Source organism: Coregonus clupeaformis, unplaced genomic scaffold (genome assembly GCF_020615455.1).
Source record: "Coregonus clupeaformis isolate EN_2021a unplaced genomic scaffold, ASM2061545v1 scaf0265, whole genome shotgun sequence".
Lineage (NCBI taxonomy): Eukaryota > Metazoa > Chordata > Actinopteri > Salmoniformes > Salmonidae > Coregonus > Coregonus clupeaformis.
Window position 1 is genome coordinate 156751 of NW_025533720.1, and position 20409 is coordinate 177159.

The window sequence follows — 20409 nt, forward strand, 5'->3', positions numbered from 1 at the left end:
TTCACCGTGAAAGGAAGATTCTCTACTCTCTCTCTCCAAACAGAATACCAGTCCAGCTGTAATTCCCCATTTCCCCCTTATAGTCAAACAACATTTAACAGCGCTCACAAAACATATAACCTGACTTACAAACACATAAACAAGTTTAAGAGACTTTCACCCGTCGCAACGGAATCTCTAAGGATACGTTAACATGTAGCACACAACACAATTAGCCGTTAGCATTAACCTGAAGTACATGGTGACACAACACACATTTAGCCGTTAGCATTAGCCTGAAGTACATGGTGACACAACACACATTTAGCCGTTAGCATTAGCCACGATGTACCACGTGGCCTGAAACAATGAAGAATAAGCTGTAGCCTCTAGCTAACTGCGGTATACTACACAAATCAATATCCTGCACCGTTGCCAAATAAATAATCGTCCAATTCTCCCCGTCTAACTTTATGCTGCCTTGAAAGATGAATCTCATATCAAGAGGTTACCCCCAACCAATTTCCCGTCGACCAGAGGAGGAGTATAACATAGCTACAACCATTCACTTCATAATTCCCGCTTAAGGAATCAACCTGACTCAGTCTAACTAAGACCTGGATTTCTGGCCCACTCCTGTGAGTCGCCCCATTTTGAGGTCTTTCCAGATTAACGGTGCCCTAAAAATGCATACGTATTCCAACATTAATCACCAATCCATTGTCACCCGTTACCAATGAAATATAAAGTTCTACCGTTCCTTTTGCTCTAAATTTGTCATTGTCACCCGTTACCAATGAGATAAATTTTAGCAGACTCTAGTCGACCAGCAACAACGCCACCTGAGGCCAGGTTATAATGGAACATCTCAGTGTACACAAGTCATATCCAACCTAACAAACTCCGAAGCGGCAAGAACACTCACCCTTTCCATGCCTCAGAGAGAGTTAGCTCGGCGATTGACTGAAACACAGAAGAGACGCAAGCCAGCCCCACGTTGGGCGCCATTATGTCGTATATGATGAATGGTGGCAATTATCGCTGTCAACAAAGAGTCCGTTATGCTGCATCATGTTAGAAGTTTTTATTCATACCACGAGGTTACAGCATAAATTACAGACACGCGTTGTCCGGAGAACGGCTCGTCAGATTGCTATGGCCGTTCTAACGTCTCATCGTTTAACCCCTATTTATAAACACTGATGCCCCCTCTTCTGGCCAATCACCAGTCTCCCCTGTCTACAACCCACCTCCTGTCTGTGATATGTGGTATTACACCTAAAACATTCCCTCTTGATACCACAACTCAACATTCTTTCAGTTCCATTTAAAAACATTTAACACCATCGTATTGTCAATACACTACACCAGCTACCTAACTTCATATTAGCTAGCTATCTTGGTGTATTTATCATTGTAAGAAACAAACTCCAAATGCATTTGTAGGTAGCTAGCTAACAGCCACGGAGGAGGGTTTTTATGTATTCATTTGTGATGCTATCCTTGATATGATCCTGCTGTTGTCACATGCTACACATGCATCTATCTATCTAATGTTATCATGATTTGTTATAAGGGATATGATACTCTAGTAATCCACAATGACCTGGTGATGTAAAAGTCTAATAATGACGTTCTTCCATATTCCTACAGATACCTTGTAACTGGAGATTCCTTCAAAACGATTGCCTTCAGTTACCATGTAGGGCACTGCAAGGTTGGGTGACCAGGGCCATCTGGGACTGCCTCCTGGGGGAATTCAGGCGTGTGAAGGCTACCTGGGTCCTGCATAACAGGAGGGGATCTGCAGCTCGCCGCCGTGTGCCAGAGGAGCTACCTGGGTCCTGCATAACAGGAGGGGATCTGCAGCTCGCCGCCGTGTGCCAGAGGAGCTACCTGGGTCCTGCATAACAGGAGGGGATCTGCAGCTCGCCGCCGTGTGCCAGAGGAGAAGTCTGCTGCTCTGCAGGATGTTTCAAGGATGGGGGCCAACAACGCAGCACAGCAGGCAATCTGTGTGCGGGAGATCTTCACCTCCTACTTCTTCGAAGAGGGTGCTGTTCCCTGGCAACACCATAGACTACACTATGCACAACCAAAGGCTCTTTTAAGAGCCGTCCACATTGCAATACGAGTATTCTTCCATATACTTAGCTATGCCAACTGCAGTTACTCAATTCCCGGTTTCTCTACTTTTGATTTCTGCTTCTCAGGTGAGGGTGCTGTTCAGGTAAGGGTGATGTCTGTACAAAAACAAAACAGGCTATTTTAAGAGTCACCCATATTGAAAACATTTAGAACAATTAGACACCCTATAACCCACACCGACACACTGGTGTATGAATCTGACTGATGGATTGTGTTGTGCAGTAAGCAGGCTCAGGTGTATAACTGTGGCTCCTTCCACCTTCAAAGAATAGGCAAGAGGACCAACCATGGAGAATAGTAAGACACTTCATTATTACTATTTATATAACTACGCTATATTGTTTGTCCTCGTGTGTCTGTGAATGTTTTTCAGTACAAAGTACTCTGCAGCCGCTCAGTGTGGACACCAGGTGAGGCCACACACAGAGATTCCTGTTGAACTGTTTCTCTTTAACTACCTTATTTTCTCAATAACAGTCTCTCTGCTTCACTTCATCGCTCTCCCCCCTTCTCCCTAAATCCTCTAGGTTATATCAGCTGTGTCGGTGAACCCCTTCCGCATCTGAACTGGCTGAGACATAGAGGGCACAGCATGATCAGAGGTGAGAGGTCACTTGATCAGGTCAACAGGAAGTATTATTAAAGAGATGCTTTACATTGAAATAGAGATGTAGTAGTCCCAGAGTTAATGATCCAAGGTCAGTTTAGCATTTCACCTCCTGATGATTATGATGACTGACAGTGTTAGAATAAAAAGGCTTAATCATGCTGTGGCATTCGCCTCTAGGGCACTCACTCCAACAGAGCAGAACTACGCCCAGATAGAGGAGGAGTGCCTCAGCATTGTATTTGCATGCCAACGCTTCCACCACTACCTGTACGGGCGTGACAATATTACCGCAGAGACAGATCACAAGCCCCTTATTGCTATATTCAGCAAGCCTCTCCTGAATGCACCGAAACGACTGCAGAGCTACTGGCCCTACAAAACTACAACCTCAAGGTGGTGTATAAGCCAGGGCCAGAGATGTGTATGTGAGTGACACGCTCAGCAGGGCTACTGCATCAGGCACTCACACACGCTCCATGCATGAACAACACGCAGTGTGCAGCTTACAAACAGAGCAAGTGGATGTTGAACACATCAACCAGGCTGACTACCTCAATGTTACGGACCAGCGCCTTATACAAATCAGACAGCACACAGACAGGGACGAGCAAACTCCAGGCATTGAGGTCTGTGATTCTGATGGGCTGGCCCGACTGCAAGGAAGAAACTGCTTTAGCCACCAGAGAATATTGGCCAGTCAAAGAAGAGCTCAGTGTTCAAAACGGAGTAATATTCAAGGGTCAGAGAGTCGTTATTCCCCGGTCTCTGCGCCCTGAGATGTTGGCGCGCGTGCACTCAAGTCACATAGGAGGTGAGGCCTGTTACAGACAAGCACGTGACACACTGTATTGGCCAGGAATGCAGAGTGAAATCAAAGACTGTCAGTAAATGCACAATCTGCAATGAATATGCCATTGAGCAACAGAGAGAGACGATGATGTCCCACGAGCTACCAATGCGCCCCTGGCAGATAGTAAGTCTAGATCTCTTCCAGCACAGTGGCAAAGACTTTCTGCTGGTAGTTGATCATTACTCAGACTTCTGGGAGATTGACCTCCTCCCCGACCTCTCAGCAGCGACAACGATCAAACGCTGCAAGGCTCAGTTTGCCCGCTATGGCCAGCCAGATAGGGTAATTTCAGATAATGGACCCCAATTCTCCGAATGTGAGTTCGGAAAATTTGCTGCAGAATGGGAATTCGAGCACGTTACTTCATCACCACGACACCCAGAAGCTAATGGGAACGCTGAGTCAGTCAAAATCGCAAAGAACCTCTGCAAAAAAGCTCTGCCAGAGGGGAAAGATGCCTGGAAAGCAATCCTGCAGTGGCGCAATAGCCCGACAGAAGGCATGGATAGCAGCCCGGCCCAGCGCCTCATGGCACAGCGTTTAAAAGCAGCTCTGCCAGTAGCAAGCACTCTCCTGGAGCCATGTGTGGTGACAGACGTGCTGGTGAAGCTACGTCACAGAAGACAGGTCTCCAAATTCATCTACGACAAATCAGCAAAATACTTACCTGAGCTCAGGGTGGGTGAAACGGTGCGAATGAAGCCACTACCAGGGGACCGGACGGGCCTCTGGAGACTCGGATCCTGTGTACAGAAAGTGGCACCAGCGCTCCTACTTGGTCGAAGTGAATGGATCACTGTACCGTCCGTAACAGGGTTGACCTTCGGATTGCTGAGCCAGCATCTACTCAGAACTCTGATGGTCATAGGGGTCGCATGACAAAAGACGGAACCCCAGCAAGTCACATGGGGCCTGAGGCACTGGGCGAAGAGCCAGGGGATCACAGGTCGGCCACTCCCTCGCCCATCAATACTCCCCTTAGACAGTCAGGTGACACGCCTGTGCGGGAGCCCGCAGTCCACGCAGACAAGCCCCCTGTCTTTTCACGCTGCCGGCGTCTGTCCCAGCCACCAAAAATACTTAATCTGTAGGTTTCCCATTAGGGATTGTTGACAGACAGAGATAAAAGTGAAGAGAGTATCAAAATGTGTTAAGTGGTTAACTAAAAAAATTATATATATATATATATATATATATATATACTAAACTGTTCATGTTGGAAATTACTACTAGGTTTGTTTTGTTAGTGAATTGACAGCTCCTGTCCTATTTTATAAAAGGGAAGATGGTATGGGTGGAAGATGGCACAATGATGCCAGCTGTTGGTAAATGTTAATTACTGCAACTCCAGTGTTTTACCGGTGTACTTGAGATACCCGGATGTATTGCACTATACTGAACAAGACTGGTTACTCGCATCAATGCCTCTGTCTCGTCATTTAACATTCAAACAACAGTGAATTACATAAACGGTGGGTGATTAACATTCGACGAGTCAACTTTCTTACAACAAACACACGAGTCTGCAGCCGACACTTTCTAAGGGAAGACGTGATAGAGCCTCCGACTCCAGCTGGGGGAAGACGTCTGAAGAAGGGGAGCTGTTCCAGAGCTGTTTCAATGGAACAATTTCAGTCTTCCAGCCCCACGGCCCGGAGTTTGGGAAAGGACCGAGTGAACGCAACACAGAAACCATGAATGATCCGTCTGTGGAATTGGACTGTCCTCCTGACCATGACTACTGCAACAGTACTGAACCTGCTGCGCTGGATATGTCCCTCGACCACAATGAAGAACTTAGTGTAGAGATAGCAAGGCTCCGAAATCAAAATTGAGGAGATAACTATCAGCAGCAAGTTCTGCTTGGAGCGGTTTGCTGGATCTGATGATGACATAAGGTTTTTCACAAGGTAAATAAAAATGTCCAATGTGTTTAATATATAGGCCTATGTATTTGAGCTGTCAACAATTACTAGTATTATTATCTGTTTAAATGTTGCATGTGTTGTTGTAAGCTACTGGAAACCTTGAATTTCCCTCGGGATGAGTAAAGTATCTACCTAGATCTAGGCGATCTACTAGCGCATTCATTGTATTTTAAAATACTGAGAAGAGCAGTAAGCAAAAGGACTGACGTGTGCGTGGTCCAGCTTCTGACCTTAGTGCCAAATGTTCTAAGATGTCGTGTAACTGTCAATAAGGACGCTAACATGCTTGCAATTGAATGTTGTGTTTGGCCACTTAACATATAGAAATGTTAACACGTATGTCCCACTGGTTTGCAAGTCATGCCCACCTGATGGCCTTTTGGAAGCAGACAGAGCCCAGCCACCTGCAGGTTCATACGGGTGACAAGAGACACGAAGTGGAGCAAAGACTGATGAGGCCTGGCAATGCAACGGTGAACATATTTTTTAACAAGCACAACTGGCTGTGAATCACGCAATGTCGTCTGAAATACACAGAAGCATCATTTAATGGGTTTTGAAAGACGAGGGTCTGCAGCAGCAGGAGCAGAACTAGTTCTTTCTACTTTTTACTGGTGTAAGCAACTTATCTACTGTCTCGTGTCACTTTTGTGCTTTCTGCATCACTTTCCTACTGTCTTGCACCACTTACCTATTGTCTTGTGCCATTTACCTACCTTCAAACAGTATTGGCAGAGCAGCAGGTGAGTGGTGCAACATTGTAGCCTAGTACCAATAACAACAGTGGAGTGAAGGTTTTGCTCCTAATTCCTCTTGAAAAGTAGAAACATCAAGTTCAAAAGCAAGGAAGTTGGGCCATGTGTTTATAAAGAAAGAAGTAAAGATGACAGGACAGTTTTGAGTAGAACATCAGCAGTTTGAAGAATAGCTGAGTGGAATATGGTACTGTCATTGCAGTCATCAAGTCAGGAAAAAGTAGTAATCTCATTATTGTTTACATTTCAAACCAAACTCTAATTTGTTTAAAACAGACCCAACAACAAAGCATGGCAATTCCCACTCAGCTACTCTGGTCTGTATTAGGCTACCACTGTTCAGCTGTCGTGGAAACCACTAAAGTTCTAAAGTGTTCTCTTAGCGACGGCAATCAAAGCTGTGGTAACATTAAACGAGTAAAACACGTGTTGAACGGAACCTTGAACAAGTTCAACAGAACTTTGAACGTGTCACTTAATCTAGTCCTACTCTCAGCTGGTGTGGTGGCTTTGGTTTCTTCATTGAGCAGTAGCAGTGGGCTCTCACAGAGATCTCATTTGTAGCCCTGTTTTTACCTGATACTTTCATAAAAGTACAAACACATGAAGTGAGAGGTATATACACATGATTGAACGTTATTTATTTAAAGCATGATTAACCTGAAGCAGGACGGAGTCATGACGGAGTCTCCCGAGTGGCGCAGTGGTCTAAGGCACTGCATCACAGTGTTCGCTGTGCCACTAGAGATCCTGGTTCGAATCCAGGCTCTGTCGTAGCCGGCCGTGACCGGGAGACCCATGAGGCGGCGCACAATTGGCCCAGCGTCGTCCAGGGTAGGGGAGGGAATGGCCGGCAGGGATGTAGCTCAGTTGGTAGAGCATGGCGTTTGCAACGCCAGGGTTGTGGGTTCGATTCCCACGGGGGGCCAGTATAAAAAATAATAATGTATGCACTCACTAACTGTAAGTCGCTCTGGATAAGAGCGTCTGCTAAATGACTAAAATGTAAAAATGTAAATGACTTAAAACACCAAAGCAAGGCTTCTAGCTCAGGCTAGCTAGCGTTAGCATATTACCTTCAAAGAAAAGAAGAAATGTAAAATTTGAAGCCTTTATCCAGTTTGCTACGTGGTGTCGTACTGGATGTCCGGACGACCCTCCGTATATCATTAACAGATACTTTAGGCAAATCCAGCAAACACCTTGTAAACTTCATCTCTGCCATCATAACGGTCTACCGTCACTGTCTAATGTTTTTACATTTTCACCCGCGACATCGTTTTCAAAGTAGCCCAATTTGGCGACAATACCACATGGCAACAATGTTCATTTACAGCAGTGCTTCTCAATTATTTTCTGTTACGCCCCCCCTAGGAAGAAGTAAACATTTCGCGCCCCCCAACTCTCCGCTGCGACTGTAAATAGTATCATTTGTCTATAAAATTGTTATAAGTACACCTCTGCATAACATTGTATCCTTATTAACATTAAATATAGATCAACTTACAACAAAGAATAACTTTATTAACATTGTTTTTTAGTCTGTAACAGAAAATACTTAAAGTGCATCAATTTGCCTGAAATTAAGAAAATAATTCAATCCTTATTTAAACTGTAAACATTTTTTGACCATTTGATACTGAAAAATTAAATTAAATATCATCAATAAATAATAATAAATTCAAATTGATCAGCAACATTAACTCAGGAGCACAATATATGAAACACTTTGACCTATAAAACAAAAATGAATAAAACAATTTGTGCAGATTTTTAAAAAATCAAATCAAATCAAATTTTATTGGTCACATGCGCCGAATACAACAGGTGCAGATATTACAGTGAAATGCTTACTTACAGCCCTTAACCAACAGTGCATTTATTTTAAACAAAAAAAAAAGTAAGGATAAAACAACAACAAAGAAAAGTGTTGAGAAAAAAAGAGCAGAAGTAAAATAAAGTGACAGTAGGGAGGCTATATATACAGGGGGTACCGTGCAGAGTCAATGTGCGGGGGCACCGGCTAGTTGAGGTAGTTGAGGTAATATGTACATGTGGGTAGAGTTAAAGTGACTATGCATAAATACTTGAACAGAGTAGCAGCAGCGTAAAAGGATGGGGTGGGGGGGCAGTGCAAATAGTCCGGGTAGCCATGATTAGCTGTTCAGGAGTCTTATGGCTTGGGGTAGAAGCTGTTGAGAAGTCTTTTGGACCTAGACTTGGCACTCCGGTACCGCTTGCCGTGCGGTAGCAGAGAGAACAGTCTATGACTAGGGTGGCTGGAGTCTTTGACTAGGGTGGCCGCCTGGTATAGAGGTCCTGGATGGCAGGAAGCTTTGCCCCAGTGATGTACTGGGCTGCACGCACTACCCTCTGTAGTGCCTTGCGGTCAGAGGCCAAGCAGTTGCCATACCAGGCGGTGATGCAACCAGTCAGGATGCTCTCGATGGTGCAGCTGTATAATTTTTTGAGGATCTGAGGACCCATGCCAAATCTTTTAGTCTCCTGAGGGGGAATAGGCTTTGTCGTGCCCTCTTCACGACTGTCTTGGTGTGTTTGGACCATGATAGTTCGTTGGTGATGTGGACACCAAGGAACTTGAAGCTCTCAACCTGTTCCACTACAGCCCCGTTGATGAGAATGGGGGCGTGCTCAGTCCTCTTTTTTTTCCTGTAGTCCACAATCATCTCCTTTGTCTTGGTCACGTTGAGGGAGAGGTTGTTGTCCTGGCACCACACGGCCAGATCTCTGACCTCCTCCCTATAGGCTGTCTCATCGTTGTCGGTGATCAGGCCTACCACTGTTGTGTCGTCGGCAAACTTAATGATGGTGTTGGAGTCGTGCCTGGCCATGCAGTCATGGGTGAACAGAGAGTACAGGAGGGGGACTGAGCACGCACCCTGAGGGGCCCCCGTGTTGAGGATCAGTGTGGCAGATGTGTTGCTACCTACCCTTACCACCTGGGGGTGGCCCGCCAGGAAGTCCAGGATCCAGTTGCAGAGGGAGGTGTTTAGTCCCAGGATCCTTAGCTTAGTGATGAGCTTAGAGGGCACTATGGTGTTGAATGCTGAGCTGTAGTCAATGAATAGCATTCTCACGTAGGTGTTCCTCTTGTCCAGGTGGGAAAGGGCAGTGTGGAGTGCGATAGAGATTGCATCATCTGTGGATCTGTTGGGGCGGTATGCAAATTGGAGTGGGTCTAGGGTTTCTGGGATTATGCTGTTGATGTGAGCCATGACCAGTCTTTCAAAGCACTTCATGGCTACAGACGTCAGTGCTACGGGTCGGTAGTCATTTAGGCAGGTTATCTTAGAGTTCTTGGGCACGGGGACTATGGTGGTCTGCTTGAAACATGTTGGTATTACAGACTCAGTCAGGGACATGTTGAAAATGTCAGTGAAGACACTTGCCAGTTGGTCAGCACATGCTCGGAGTACACGTCCTGGTAATCCGTCTGGCCCCTGCGGCCTTGTGAATGTTGACCTGCTTAAAAGTCTTACTCACATCGGCTACGGAGAGCGTGATCACATAGTCATCCGGGAACAGCTGGTGCTCTCATGCATGCTTCAGTGTTGCTTGCCTCAGGCGAGCATAGAAGTGGTTTAGCCAGCGTCTGGTAGGCTTGTGTCACTGGGCAGCTCGCGGCTGTGCTTCCCTTGTAGTCTGTAATAGTTTTCAAGCCATGCCACATCCGACGAGCGTCAGAGCCAGTGTAGTATGATTCAATCTTAGACCTGTATTGACTCTTTGCCTGTTTGATGGTTCGTCGGAGGTCATAGCGGGATTTCTTATAGCGGTCCGGGTTAGAGTCCCGTTCCTTGAAAGCGGCAGCTCTACCCTTTAGCTCAGTGCGGATGTTTCCTGTAATCCATGGCTTCTGGTTGGGGTATGTACGTACGGTCACTGTGGGGACGACATCATCGATGCACTTATTGATGAAGCCAGTGACTGATGTGGTGTACTCCTCAATGCTGTCTGAAGAATCCCGGAACATGTTCCAGTCTGTGCTAGCAAAACAGTCCTGTAGCTTAGCATCTGCGTCATCTGACCACTTTTTTATTAACCAAATCACTGGTGCTTCCTGCTTCAGTTTTTGCTTAAATCAAAATGAGGAAGTCAGGATTAATGGCTACAATGAGCACGTTTTGCAGTGCACAGCTTTTCGAAGCGGGGTTTGAAGCATGGTACTGCAACTCTCAGTTCCTGCTCAATGTTTAGCTGGGACCTGTACTTGGTCTTCAGTGCAGCAACAGCAGAGAAGCCAGTCTCACAAAGATAAGATGTTGCAAAAGGAAGAAGAATGCCCATGGCCCTCTGCCCTAAGAGTCTCTCTACACTCAGCCAGAATTCACTCAGTGTCTGTGATGTGAACCTCAGTCTCAATGTGGAGTCAGACGTCATATCAATGAACTGGTCCTCCTCTGCAGAGCTGAAACCAGTTGGAGCTGGTGCATTGAAAGGGTCTCTCACCCAGTCATATTGGGAACTGTTTTCAGGGAAGTACTTTTTAAAGAATCCCATCAGTGATGAAATATGCTCCTTTATATATGGAATCACTGAGGTGGCATCATAGTCAGTAGTGTCAACAAATTCATGCAGGTTCTCGAATGAATCAGTATTTCCTTCATCAAGTCGCCTGCCCCACATTGCAAGCTTTCGAGTGAAAGAGCTGATCTTGTCTGTGACCTGAGGGGAGGTGTTTATCTTTCCCTTGAAGCTGTAGATTTAGTTCATTTAGCTTTCCAAATATGTCACTCAGGTAGGCCAGTTTTGCCAGGAAGTTCTCATCACTAAATTTTTCTGCGAGGTCATACTTGTGCTCCTGTCCGAAAAACATTCTTATCTGCTCTCTGAGCTCAAAAACTCGGGACAAGACTTTTCCTCGTGACAGCCACCTTGCTTCACTGTGAAGCAGCACAGCTTGATGTTCAGCTCCCATCTCCTCACAGATAGCAGAGAAGACTCTTGTTTTTAGTGGTCTGGTCTTTATAAAATTGACTACACCTACAATGTCAGTCATAACCTCACTTAATTCAGAGGAAAGGTGCCTTGAAGCCAGTGCTTCTCTGTGTATAACACAGTGTGTCCACTCAGCATTAGGTGAGGCCTTCTTGATGAGTGCCCGAAGTCCTTTTCTCATCCCTGCCATGGTCTGTGCACCATCACTGCAAACACCAATGCAGTTCTCCCACTTTAGCCCATTCTCAGTCAGGAAGCAGTCCAGCATTTTGAATAGCTCTTCAGCTGTGGCTCTGTCTCTGACATATTTACAAAAAAGTAAATCCTCACACAGGGAGTTTGTCACGTCAAAACGTACATAAGCGATAAACAAACAAACAGTCTTTGTTGCTGTCAGTTGCTTCATCGAACTGTAAGGCAAAACGTTTGTCTTTGAGTTTATCTACCAGCTGTTCTTTAAGATCGTTAGCAATGTCATTTATACGTCTGGCGACAGTGTCATTGGACAGAGGGATAGTTTTTATTTTTGCAGCACTTGCGTCATCCAGCATGACAGAGACCATGTCTAATGCTGCAGGCAGTATCAGCTCCTCTGCTATGGAGTGGGGTTTTTTGCACTGATTAATTTGGTACACCACCTTATATGATGCTAACAGTGCTCGCTGGTTTACTGAAGTAGCATTCACAAAGCGGGACGATTGTTGGCAATATTCGGCACGCTTTTAGCTGAAAAAACTGCAGCGCTTATCAGCGTGATTGGGGTGTAATGTCTTTAAGTGACGCCTTAATTTATTTGGCTTCATGCTGTCCGCTGCCAACATTTTTAGACACAGTAAACATACTGGTCTTTGCTCGTCTCCCACCGTAGTCACAGTGAAGCCAAGCGCTACATACGCTTCGTCATATTTCCTCGTCGTAGCTTTCGGGAGACGTACGTTTGTCTCAGTATCTCCGTCTCTCTCCGCCTTTCTTTTCATCCCAGTTAAATATGTTTCCATGGTGTCTCTTAAGGGTTTGTTATCTGCACTTCATATATCCTGCTCTGTGCTGTGTGCTCTTGTTCGGTGCAAAAAAACCATACTCCCTGGGGGGAAAAAAGCACGTTCCACGGGGTCACACGAGCCCCCCCTGGCATTGCTCCGAGCCCCCCCAGGGGGGCGCGCCCCACTATTTGAGAAGGACTGATTTACACTACAGTCATTGGAGGGGAGGGGCGGGCGGTGACGTTCTGCTTGTATGGCGTGATGTTCCAGCATGTGTGGGTTTCTACAAACCCGGGGAACATTTTCAGCAGAGTCACTTACTTCAATGTTTCCTGCCTGTTTCCTGCCTGTTTCCTGCCGCTTGTGTCTTTAACCGGAGCACCATAACGTTGGACGCTTAACCGGTCAATATGAAGACTTCTTTGCCCTGCTGGTTGTGTACAATGTTAATGTACATCATCACTATATCATCAACATCAGGTGACACAGGCGGTAAGTACGTTTGCTAGCTAGTGCTAATGTGGATTTTGCGGTTGTGACGTTACTTTCTTACACTTTCTTAAACTTTCTTATACACAGCATCTATAGAATGGAACAGGGCCTGGTTTCCCAAAAGCATCGGATAGGATCCTATGGCTCTAACGATAAACTTAGCCTTAAGATACTTCTAGGAAACCGGGGCCAAATCAAAGTGTATTTGTCCTGTACACAGATTTGCAGGTGTAACATTTTGATGTCATGGATGGTCAGTTGTTGCTCCCATAGCTCTGTCTATTAACTTGAGAGTGGTTACATTTCTTCAGTCCCCTCCTTCAGTTTTTTACCGAAACAGGGAAAAGGCTTCGTTATTGTTTCAATGGCTGATTGCCGCTTTTAACAAATGTCTGCAGGTAACCGTTCAGGAGAGCTATTAAAGGCCCAGTGCAGTCAAAAATGTGATTTTCCTGTGTTTGATTTCCACACTATGAGGTTGGAATAATACTGTGAAATTGTGTAAATGATGATAATGCCCTTTTAGTGTAAGAGCTGTTTGAAAAGACTGCCTGAAATTTCAGCCTGTTTTGGTGGGATGGAGTTTTGTGATTCCATGGTGACATCACCATGCAGTAAATTAGTTAATAGACCAATAAGAAAGAGTTCCAAACCTCTCTGCCAATAACAGCTAGTTTTCAGTTTCCCCCTCCCCACTCAGACCACTCCCAGACAGTCCTAGATACATTCTTGCTTGAGAAATTGCTCTTTGCTAAGATTCTATTTTTGTTTATTTTTGACAATTTTAAGTGAAAACAATCACAGTAAGGTACTTCATTGTTACCCAGAAATGATTTGATAACGAGCTAAAAACAGCTGCATTGGACCTTTAAAACGTGGCTCCTGAGGTACCCTTGTATAAAGCTCTCACTAAAGAGAGATCAGCTGTCTGTGGGAAATGCAGCCTTTTCCGTATCTGTGATTGATTCAAACACCCCCGATCAACTAATCGATAAACCGATTATTCTAACTGATCCCTACTATTTAGTGAGATGGTTTTAGTGTGGGAGTCACTGTCAACCTGCTCAACATTATATCTTACTTAGTCTAATGCTAGTCAGTGCTCATTGACCATTTCCTTGTTCAAACTGCCTTAGCTGTTGTGGGAGTCACTGTCAACCTGCTCAACATTCAGTAGACCTGTATCTTGCTTTGTCTCAAAGTATATCACTCTGTAATCTGTTTCTCTCAGGGACAGTTCAGGTTGCTGGTTCTGCTGAGCCCATTGTGGCCTTAGTTGGCGATGACGTCATCCTGCCTTGCACCCTGAGACCCACCTTTAGCGCTGTGTATCAGACAGTAGAATGGCAGAGACCTGACCTAAAACCAAAAGAGGTGCATCTTTACAGAGATGAGAAGGACGACCTTGTGCTCCAGAATCCATCATTCAGGGGAAGGACGTCACTGTTTAAAGAAGAACTAGAGGAAGGCAACGCTAGTTTAAAGCTGATCAGAGTGGAACTCTCTGATGCTGGAAACTACACCTGTTACATTCCACTGTTGGACCACCAGAAAACCACCATTCAACTCATTGTTGGTGAGTCAACACACCTGCTGACCACCCAATCCCCCTTAAGAGACAGATCACATGAAATCAAGGGTGAGTTCAATGTCAAGTCCATTGCATGATGAGTATTAGTTAGATAGATTGGTTAGCCTACATGCTAACCTTAATAGTGTGATAACCCCAGCTAATTCAATGTACAATGCTGTGAGTCATTGGAAGTTACTTTTAGAATTTTAAGGTCCATAAGTATCAGCAAACCCTTGTTATATTTAAGCAATAAGTCACGAGGGGGTGTGTCATATGGCCAATATACCACGGCTAAGGTCTGTTCTTATGCACGACGCAACCTGGATATGGCCATTAGCCGTGGTATATTGGCCATATACCACAAACCCTGAGTTGCCTTATTGCTATTATAAACTGGTTACCAACGTAATTATTTTATTGTCATACCCGTGGTATAACATTATAAACAAGGTGGTTTGAGCCCTGAATGCTGATTGGCTGAGAGCCGTGGTATATCTCTGTATCTCTATAGGTGCAGCGTCTCGACCAGTAATCTCCATTGAAGGAATCAAAGGTGATGAGGTGGTCCTGCGCTGTGAGGCTGAAGGCTGCTACCCAGAGCCTGTCATGGAGTGGTGTGACGTTCATGGACGTGTCTTTATTTCTTTACTCCTTATTTATTTCTTAATTGCGCGAGTGGCATCGTTTTATAAATTCAGTTACAAACGGAGTTTAAGCACAATAGTTAACAGCTCCTTTTTGTGAAGGTCAGAAACCGAATCGCATATTTTGCAGTCAGCCTTTCTAGCTGTTCTTGATTATGGTGGTACTGTTTTATCAAAGTGCAGCTTCCTCTACTCTTAAACACCTGGAGAACGTTTTTCATAGTGCCCTTCATTTTATGACAGGAGGCACTTTTATTACCTCTATGTAGTCACGTCGATCACACAATTATTCTCTTTTTGCTAACTCCACAAACTTCTGACTTACCTAGCGTCACTGTTCAGATTTAAAATGACAAGGTACCAAACCCGTTCACAGGGCTGGTTAACTCTGGAGACTCCTTTGGTGTCTAGAGAATTAGCTAAATCAGCCTTTGGTTTCCTTGCGCCTTGCGTTTGGAATGATCTACAATGTGCTTAAAAATTTGAGGAATTGCTGTTTCTGGGGTATTTGACCTTGTTACTGAATAATGTATTTTTTATTAATTTTTCATGATTGTGTTTTGTTTTTCATGTATTGTAGTGTATAATTACGTTTATTTTAATGTGTATATGAATGTGTAGTTTGGTGGTATACGGGGCTCCCCTGGAAAAGAGACCTGTCTCAGCACTGACTTCCTGTCAAAATAAAGAATGTGAAAGAAACTTTAATTTGGCTCCATGGTTTGTTTACTGTCACTGTTGCTTTTTGAGCTCCAGTCATCGATTATCTGCAGATAAATTATCACAACATTCTCTGAAGATGGTATTCCTCAGTGCAGGAACTATATATAGAGAGGAGAGCGCCTCATTCTGGTCCACGCTCATTTTTTCAGTGCGTAAATGTATTTTTTTGCAGGCCATCTAATAATTCGGTAAGGTAAAAATGTATTTGAGCTCTTATCAGGAGTCGACTGTAAATCATCACCTCCCAAAATAGTCAAACAATATCATGAATGAGTAGAATTAGGTGAAAGTGGATGAGAAATACTATTGGACAGATGGAAACACATGTATCAGACGCCGAGACAAGACAGAAACACTCAATATGTGGTCTCAAGACCAGACTCCACTGCTTCATCCTAATGTAAGCTAAATGCATTGGATACAAAACAAACACTGTCATATTATAAAGGAAAACATGTCCAATGTAATTATATGCACGCATATCAAACAGGAATATACATTAAATGTATTTCTCCTTGCAGGGGATTAGACAGATGAACTGCAGCCTGCCCAAGCCTCAAAACCAGAACCGTGGGGAGAAATCAGCACTTGTCATTCTTCAGAATATTACTTTTATACTATCCCATGTATAATAATAATATAATATATATATATAATATGAACACTTATTGGTTTCCTGTATCTGTGCATGAATCATTAGAACACAGTCCATTGAACAAAATAAGTCATCCCCAAGTGAGGGACATCAAGAAGACGAACCTCCAACACTCAAAAGCTTGTTCGGTACATGAAGGCTCATGACAGTCACGTCTGTTTGTTCCAGACCCTTACTGAACACCTCATTAAAGACAAGGCAGAGGACAAAGTCTACTTCTGGGGAAACCCTGACAAAAGAGGTACTGCTCCTCCTCTCCATGACAGACGCAGGAGGGAGGCTGCTTACTTCTATCCAATCCCATCTGACCAACGCTCTACAACCAGCGGCTCATCCGCTTCCATTGGCAGTTTTGAATCCAACGATAGACTGGGCCGACAGGGTAAGAAGAAACGACTACCGGAGGCAGAGGAGACCGTTCACACGGTCCCTGAACCCACGGGACTGAGTGTCTTTCATTTATCAAGCAAGATATTGAGCCCTGTCCATGTCTCCTTGCTTAATAAAGGGTTATCTTTTGTGCCTACAACTCAGATTTCGATGTTAAGGGAGACATGTTAGTTTTTTTAGAAACATCAGTTTAAGGGAATACTTTAGCTCCCCAAATCGTGATATTTCAACTGAACATTTAGCTTGCTCACCTGCACATACTCCGACTCCTTTTAGAAGTAAGAGTTATTTTGTACCTCCAGCCAATCGCAATCACTCTATTGAGACATATTGCAGACTCGTTGAAAAAGATGTTGTTCATCTCCTGAAGAACCAACATGAGTACATATCTTTCCATAATTTACCTAAGGATAAAAACAAGCTTTGCTTGATTTACAATCAGCTACGTCAGTCCTTACCCTCCCTGCTAATAAGGGTGGGTCGGTTGTATTCATGGACAGGACAGTTTATGTAAATGGTCATAGACAACTGCTTGACAACACCTTCTACAAGAAACTGAGAAGTGACCCCACTGCCCAATTTCAGAACACTATCTTTACTGTCCTGGATGGGTATTTAAGTTATTTGCCGAAATTACACAAGAATGTTACAAAACCTCCAGGGCGTCCTATTGTAGCGGGCATTGATGCAGTAACGGCCCCTTTATCGACTTTTGCTGACTTTTTTATTAGACCAGTCGCATAACAGCTCCCCTCCTTTGTAAAGGACACCAGCAGTATGGTCTCTATTATTGAATCTCTTGATCCTCTCCCTGAGAATACTTTGTTAGTTACTTTTGATGTTGAGTCGTTATACACGAATGTTCCTCACGAAGGCGGTATTGAAGCCATGGGACATTTTCTTCTGCAACGTGATTCTAATGAACTACCTTCCAGTGCATGTACAGTCGTGGTCAAACGTTTTGAGAATGACACAAGTATTGGTCTTCACAAAGTTCGCTGCTTCAGTGTTATGAGATATTTTTGTCAGATGTTACTATGGTATACTGAAGTATAATTACAATATGTGTCAAAGGCTTTTATTGACAATTGACAAATATTTGCATTGTTGATCCTTCTTTCTCAAGACCTCTGCAATCTGCCCTGGCATGCTGTCAATTAACTCCTGGGCCACATCCTGACTGATGGCAGCCCATTCTTGCATAATCAATGCTTGGAGTTTGTCAGAATATGTGGGTTTTTGTTTGTCCACCTGCCTCTTGAGGATCGACCACAAGTTCTCAATGGGATTAAGGTCTGGGGAGTTTCCTGGCCATGGACCCAAAATGTCGATGTTTTGTTCCCCGAGCCACTTAGTTATAACTTTTGCCTTATGGCAAGGTGCTCCATCATGCTGGAAAAGGCATTGTTCGTCACCAAACTGTTCTTGGATGGTTGGGAGAAGTTGCTCTCGGAGGATGTGTTGGTACCATTCTTTATTCATGGCTATGTTCTTAGGCAAAATTGTGAGTGAGCCCACTCCCTTGGCTGAGAAGCAACCCCACACATGAATGGTTTCAGGATGCTTTACTGTTGGCATGACACAGGACTGATGGTAGCGCTCACCTTGTCTTCTCCGGATGCCCCAAACAATCGGAAAGGGGATTCATCAGAAAAAATTACTTTACCCGAGTCCTCAGCAGTCCAATCCCTGTACCTTTTGCAGAATATCAGTCTGTCCCTGGTGTTTTTCCTGGAGAGAAGTGGCTTCTTTGCTGCCCTTCCTGACACCAGGCCATCCTCCAAAACTCTTCGCCTCACTGTGTGTGCAGATAGACTCACACCTGCCTGCTGCCATTCCTCAGCAAGTTCTGCACTGGTGGTGCCCCGATCAACTTTAGGAGACGGTCCTGGCGCTTGCTGGACTTTCTTGGGCGCCCTGACGCCTTCTTCACAACAATTGAACCTCTCTCCTTGATGTTCTTGATGATCCGATAAATGGTTGATTTAGGTGCAATCTTACTAGCAGCAATATCCTTGCCTGTGAAGCCCTTTTTGTGCAAAGCAATGATGACGGCACGTGCTTCCTTGCAGGTAACCATGGTTTCAAGCACCACCCTCCTTTTAAAGCTTCCAGTCTGTTATTCTGACTCAATCAGCATGACAGATTGATCTCCAGCCTTGTCCTCGTCAACACTCACCTGTGTTAACGAGAGAATCACTGACATGATGGCAGCTGGTCCTTTTGTGGCAGGGCTGAAATACAGTGGAGATGTTTTTTTGGGATTAAGTTCATTTTCATGGCAAAGAGGGACTTTGCAATTCATCTGATCACTCTTCATGACATTCTGGAGTATATGCAAATTGCCATCATCAAAACTGAGGCAGCAGACTTTGTGAAAATTAGTATTTGTGTCATTCTCAAAACTTTTGACCACGACTGTATTAGTGGGATAGCCTCCCCGGCGAAGGATACATCGACGCGGCCTTCAAAATCAACCAAATGAAGGCACCTTAGAAGGCATGAAACATGACCATTAGAGGTGCACTTAACCAACATGACCATTAGAGGTGCACTTACCCAACATGACCATTAGAGGTGCACTTACCCAACATGACCACTAGAGGGAAGCAAACATCAACAGAGGTGTCTGCTTTCTCCACCACACAGTGAACACAGTAAACAACGTTTCAGGTCTTTGGATATGGAGTCTCTCCCTACTGAAGTGCAGTTGGAGTATATTAACTACAGAGTCAGACCATTTATCCCAAGACCAATGCAGTGTGATCACTGTAAATCTTTTAGTCATGTAGCAAGTGTTTGCAGAAGGGAGAATCCGAGATGTCCTAGTTGTGGAAAGGATCATATTATGTGTTATAAAAGTGATGAATATGTGACATGTTGCAATTGCACTGGGAACCATGAAGCCACGTCTTCCGAATGCCCCACACAGGGTGAAAGAGAATGAGGTGGCCTAAGTCAGGGTTGTCCAGAGCATTTCAGATGAAGCAGCTGTTAAAAGGGTTCAGGGTTTGAACGTTGCACCAGAAGAGTCCATGGTAGTGGATAGACCTACAATGCAGGATGCAGGGGTTGCCATTTACCAGCAGGATCCTGACATTTTAAACCAGGGGTCCCCAAACTTTTTCCTGTGAGGGCCACATAACTTTTCCCTTCTCTGATGGGGGGCCGGTGTCAGTTTGTAACAGAAAAAGTGTGACGATCGTAGGGGAGCTTAAAAAATTTATTGTTTTCCAGAAAGCCACACATAACCAAATAACCCTTTCCAGGTTCTTTACAGAAAAAAAGTCAGGAAACAAATAATAACACTATTAATGAAATAAATAATAACTAAATAACCCTCTCTGAGTTCTTCATAGAAAAAAAAGCCATGGAACATTAACTTTCTGTTGTGCCATGCACAATCTTAACAGATAAAAGTTCAGCTCAGTTGTCAGAGCAGAATCTCTCTGACACATATGAGCAGTCTCTTAAAGTTCTTGTGTTCCTTCCTTATAATCCTTTTGTAGGTTCCAGTAGGCTTGTAGACACCCGCTGTTTGCAGCTCTCTCTCATCAACTTCCCCTGTGGAAACCACAAAGGAAGCAGGTTGAGAAACTGAACTAAGTGATACAGCACCTACACAGCACAATACATTTCACTACCAGTATGGTTGTAAAGGTGGATTTTATCCCAGTAGATTTTATTATGATTATATTTGTTTATGCTCAGAATGACTCA

The 20409-nt window shown here is 44.3% G+C and overlaps 1 protein-coding gene across 1 annotated transcript; it reads left to right on the plus strand.

Moving 5' to 3' along the window:
- Positions 1-4462: 4462 nt before the first annotated feature.
- Positions 4463-20208, plus strand: LOC123484303 (butyrophilin subfamily 3 member A2-like). Its single transcript, XM_045214480.1, has 4 exons — positions 4463-4577; positions 13936-14280; positions 14789-14891; positions 20199-20208. Exons 1-4 carry the CDS (start codon positions 4463-4465, stop codon positions 20206-20208), a joined length of 573 nt encoding a protein of 190 aa, XP_045070415.1.
- The last annotated feature ends 201 nt before the right edge of the window (positions 20209-20409 follow it).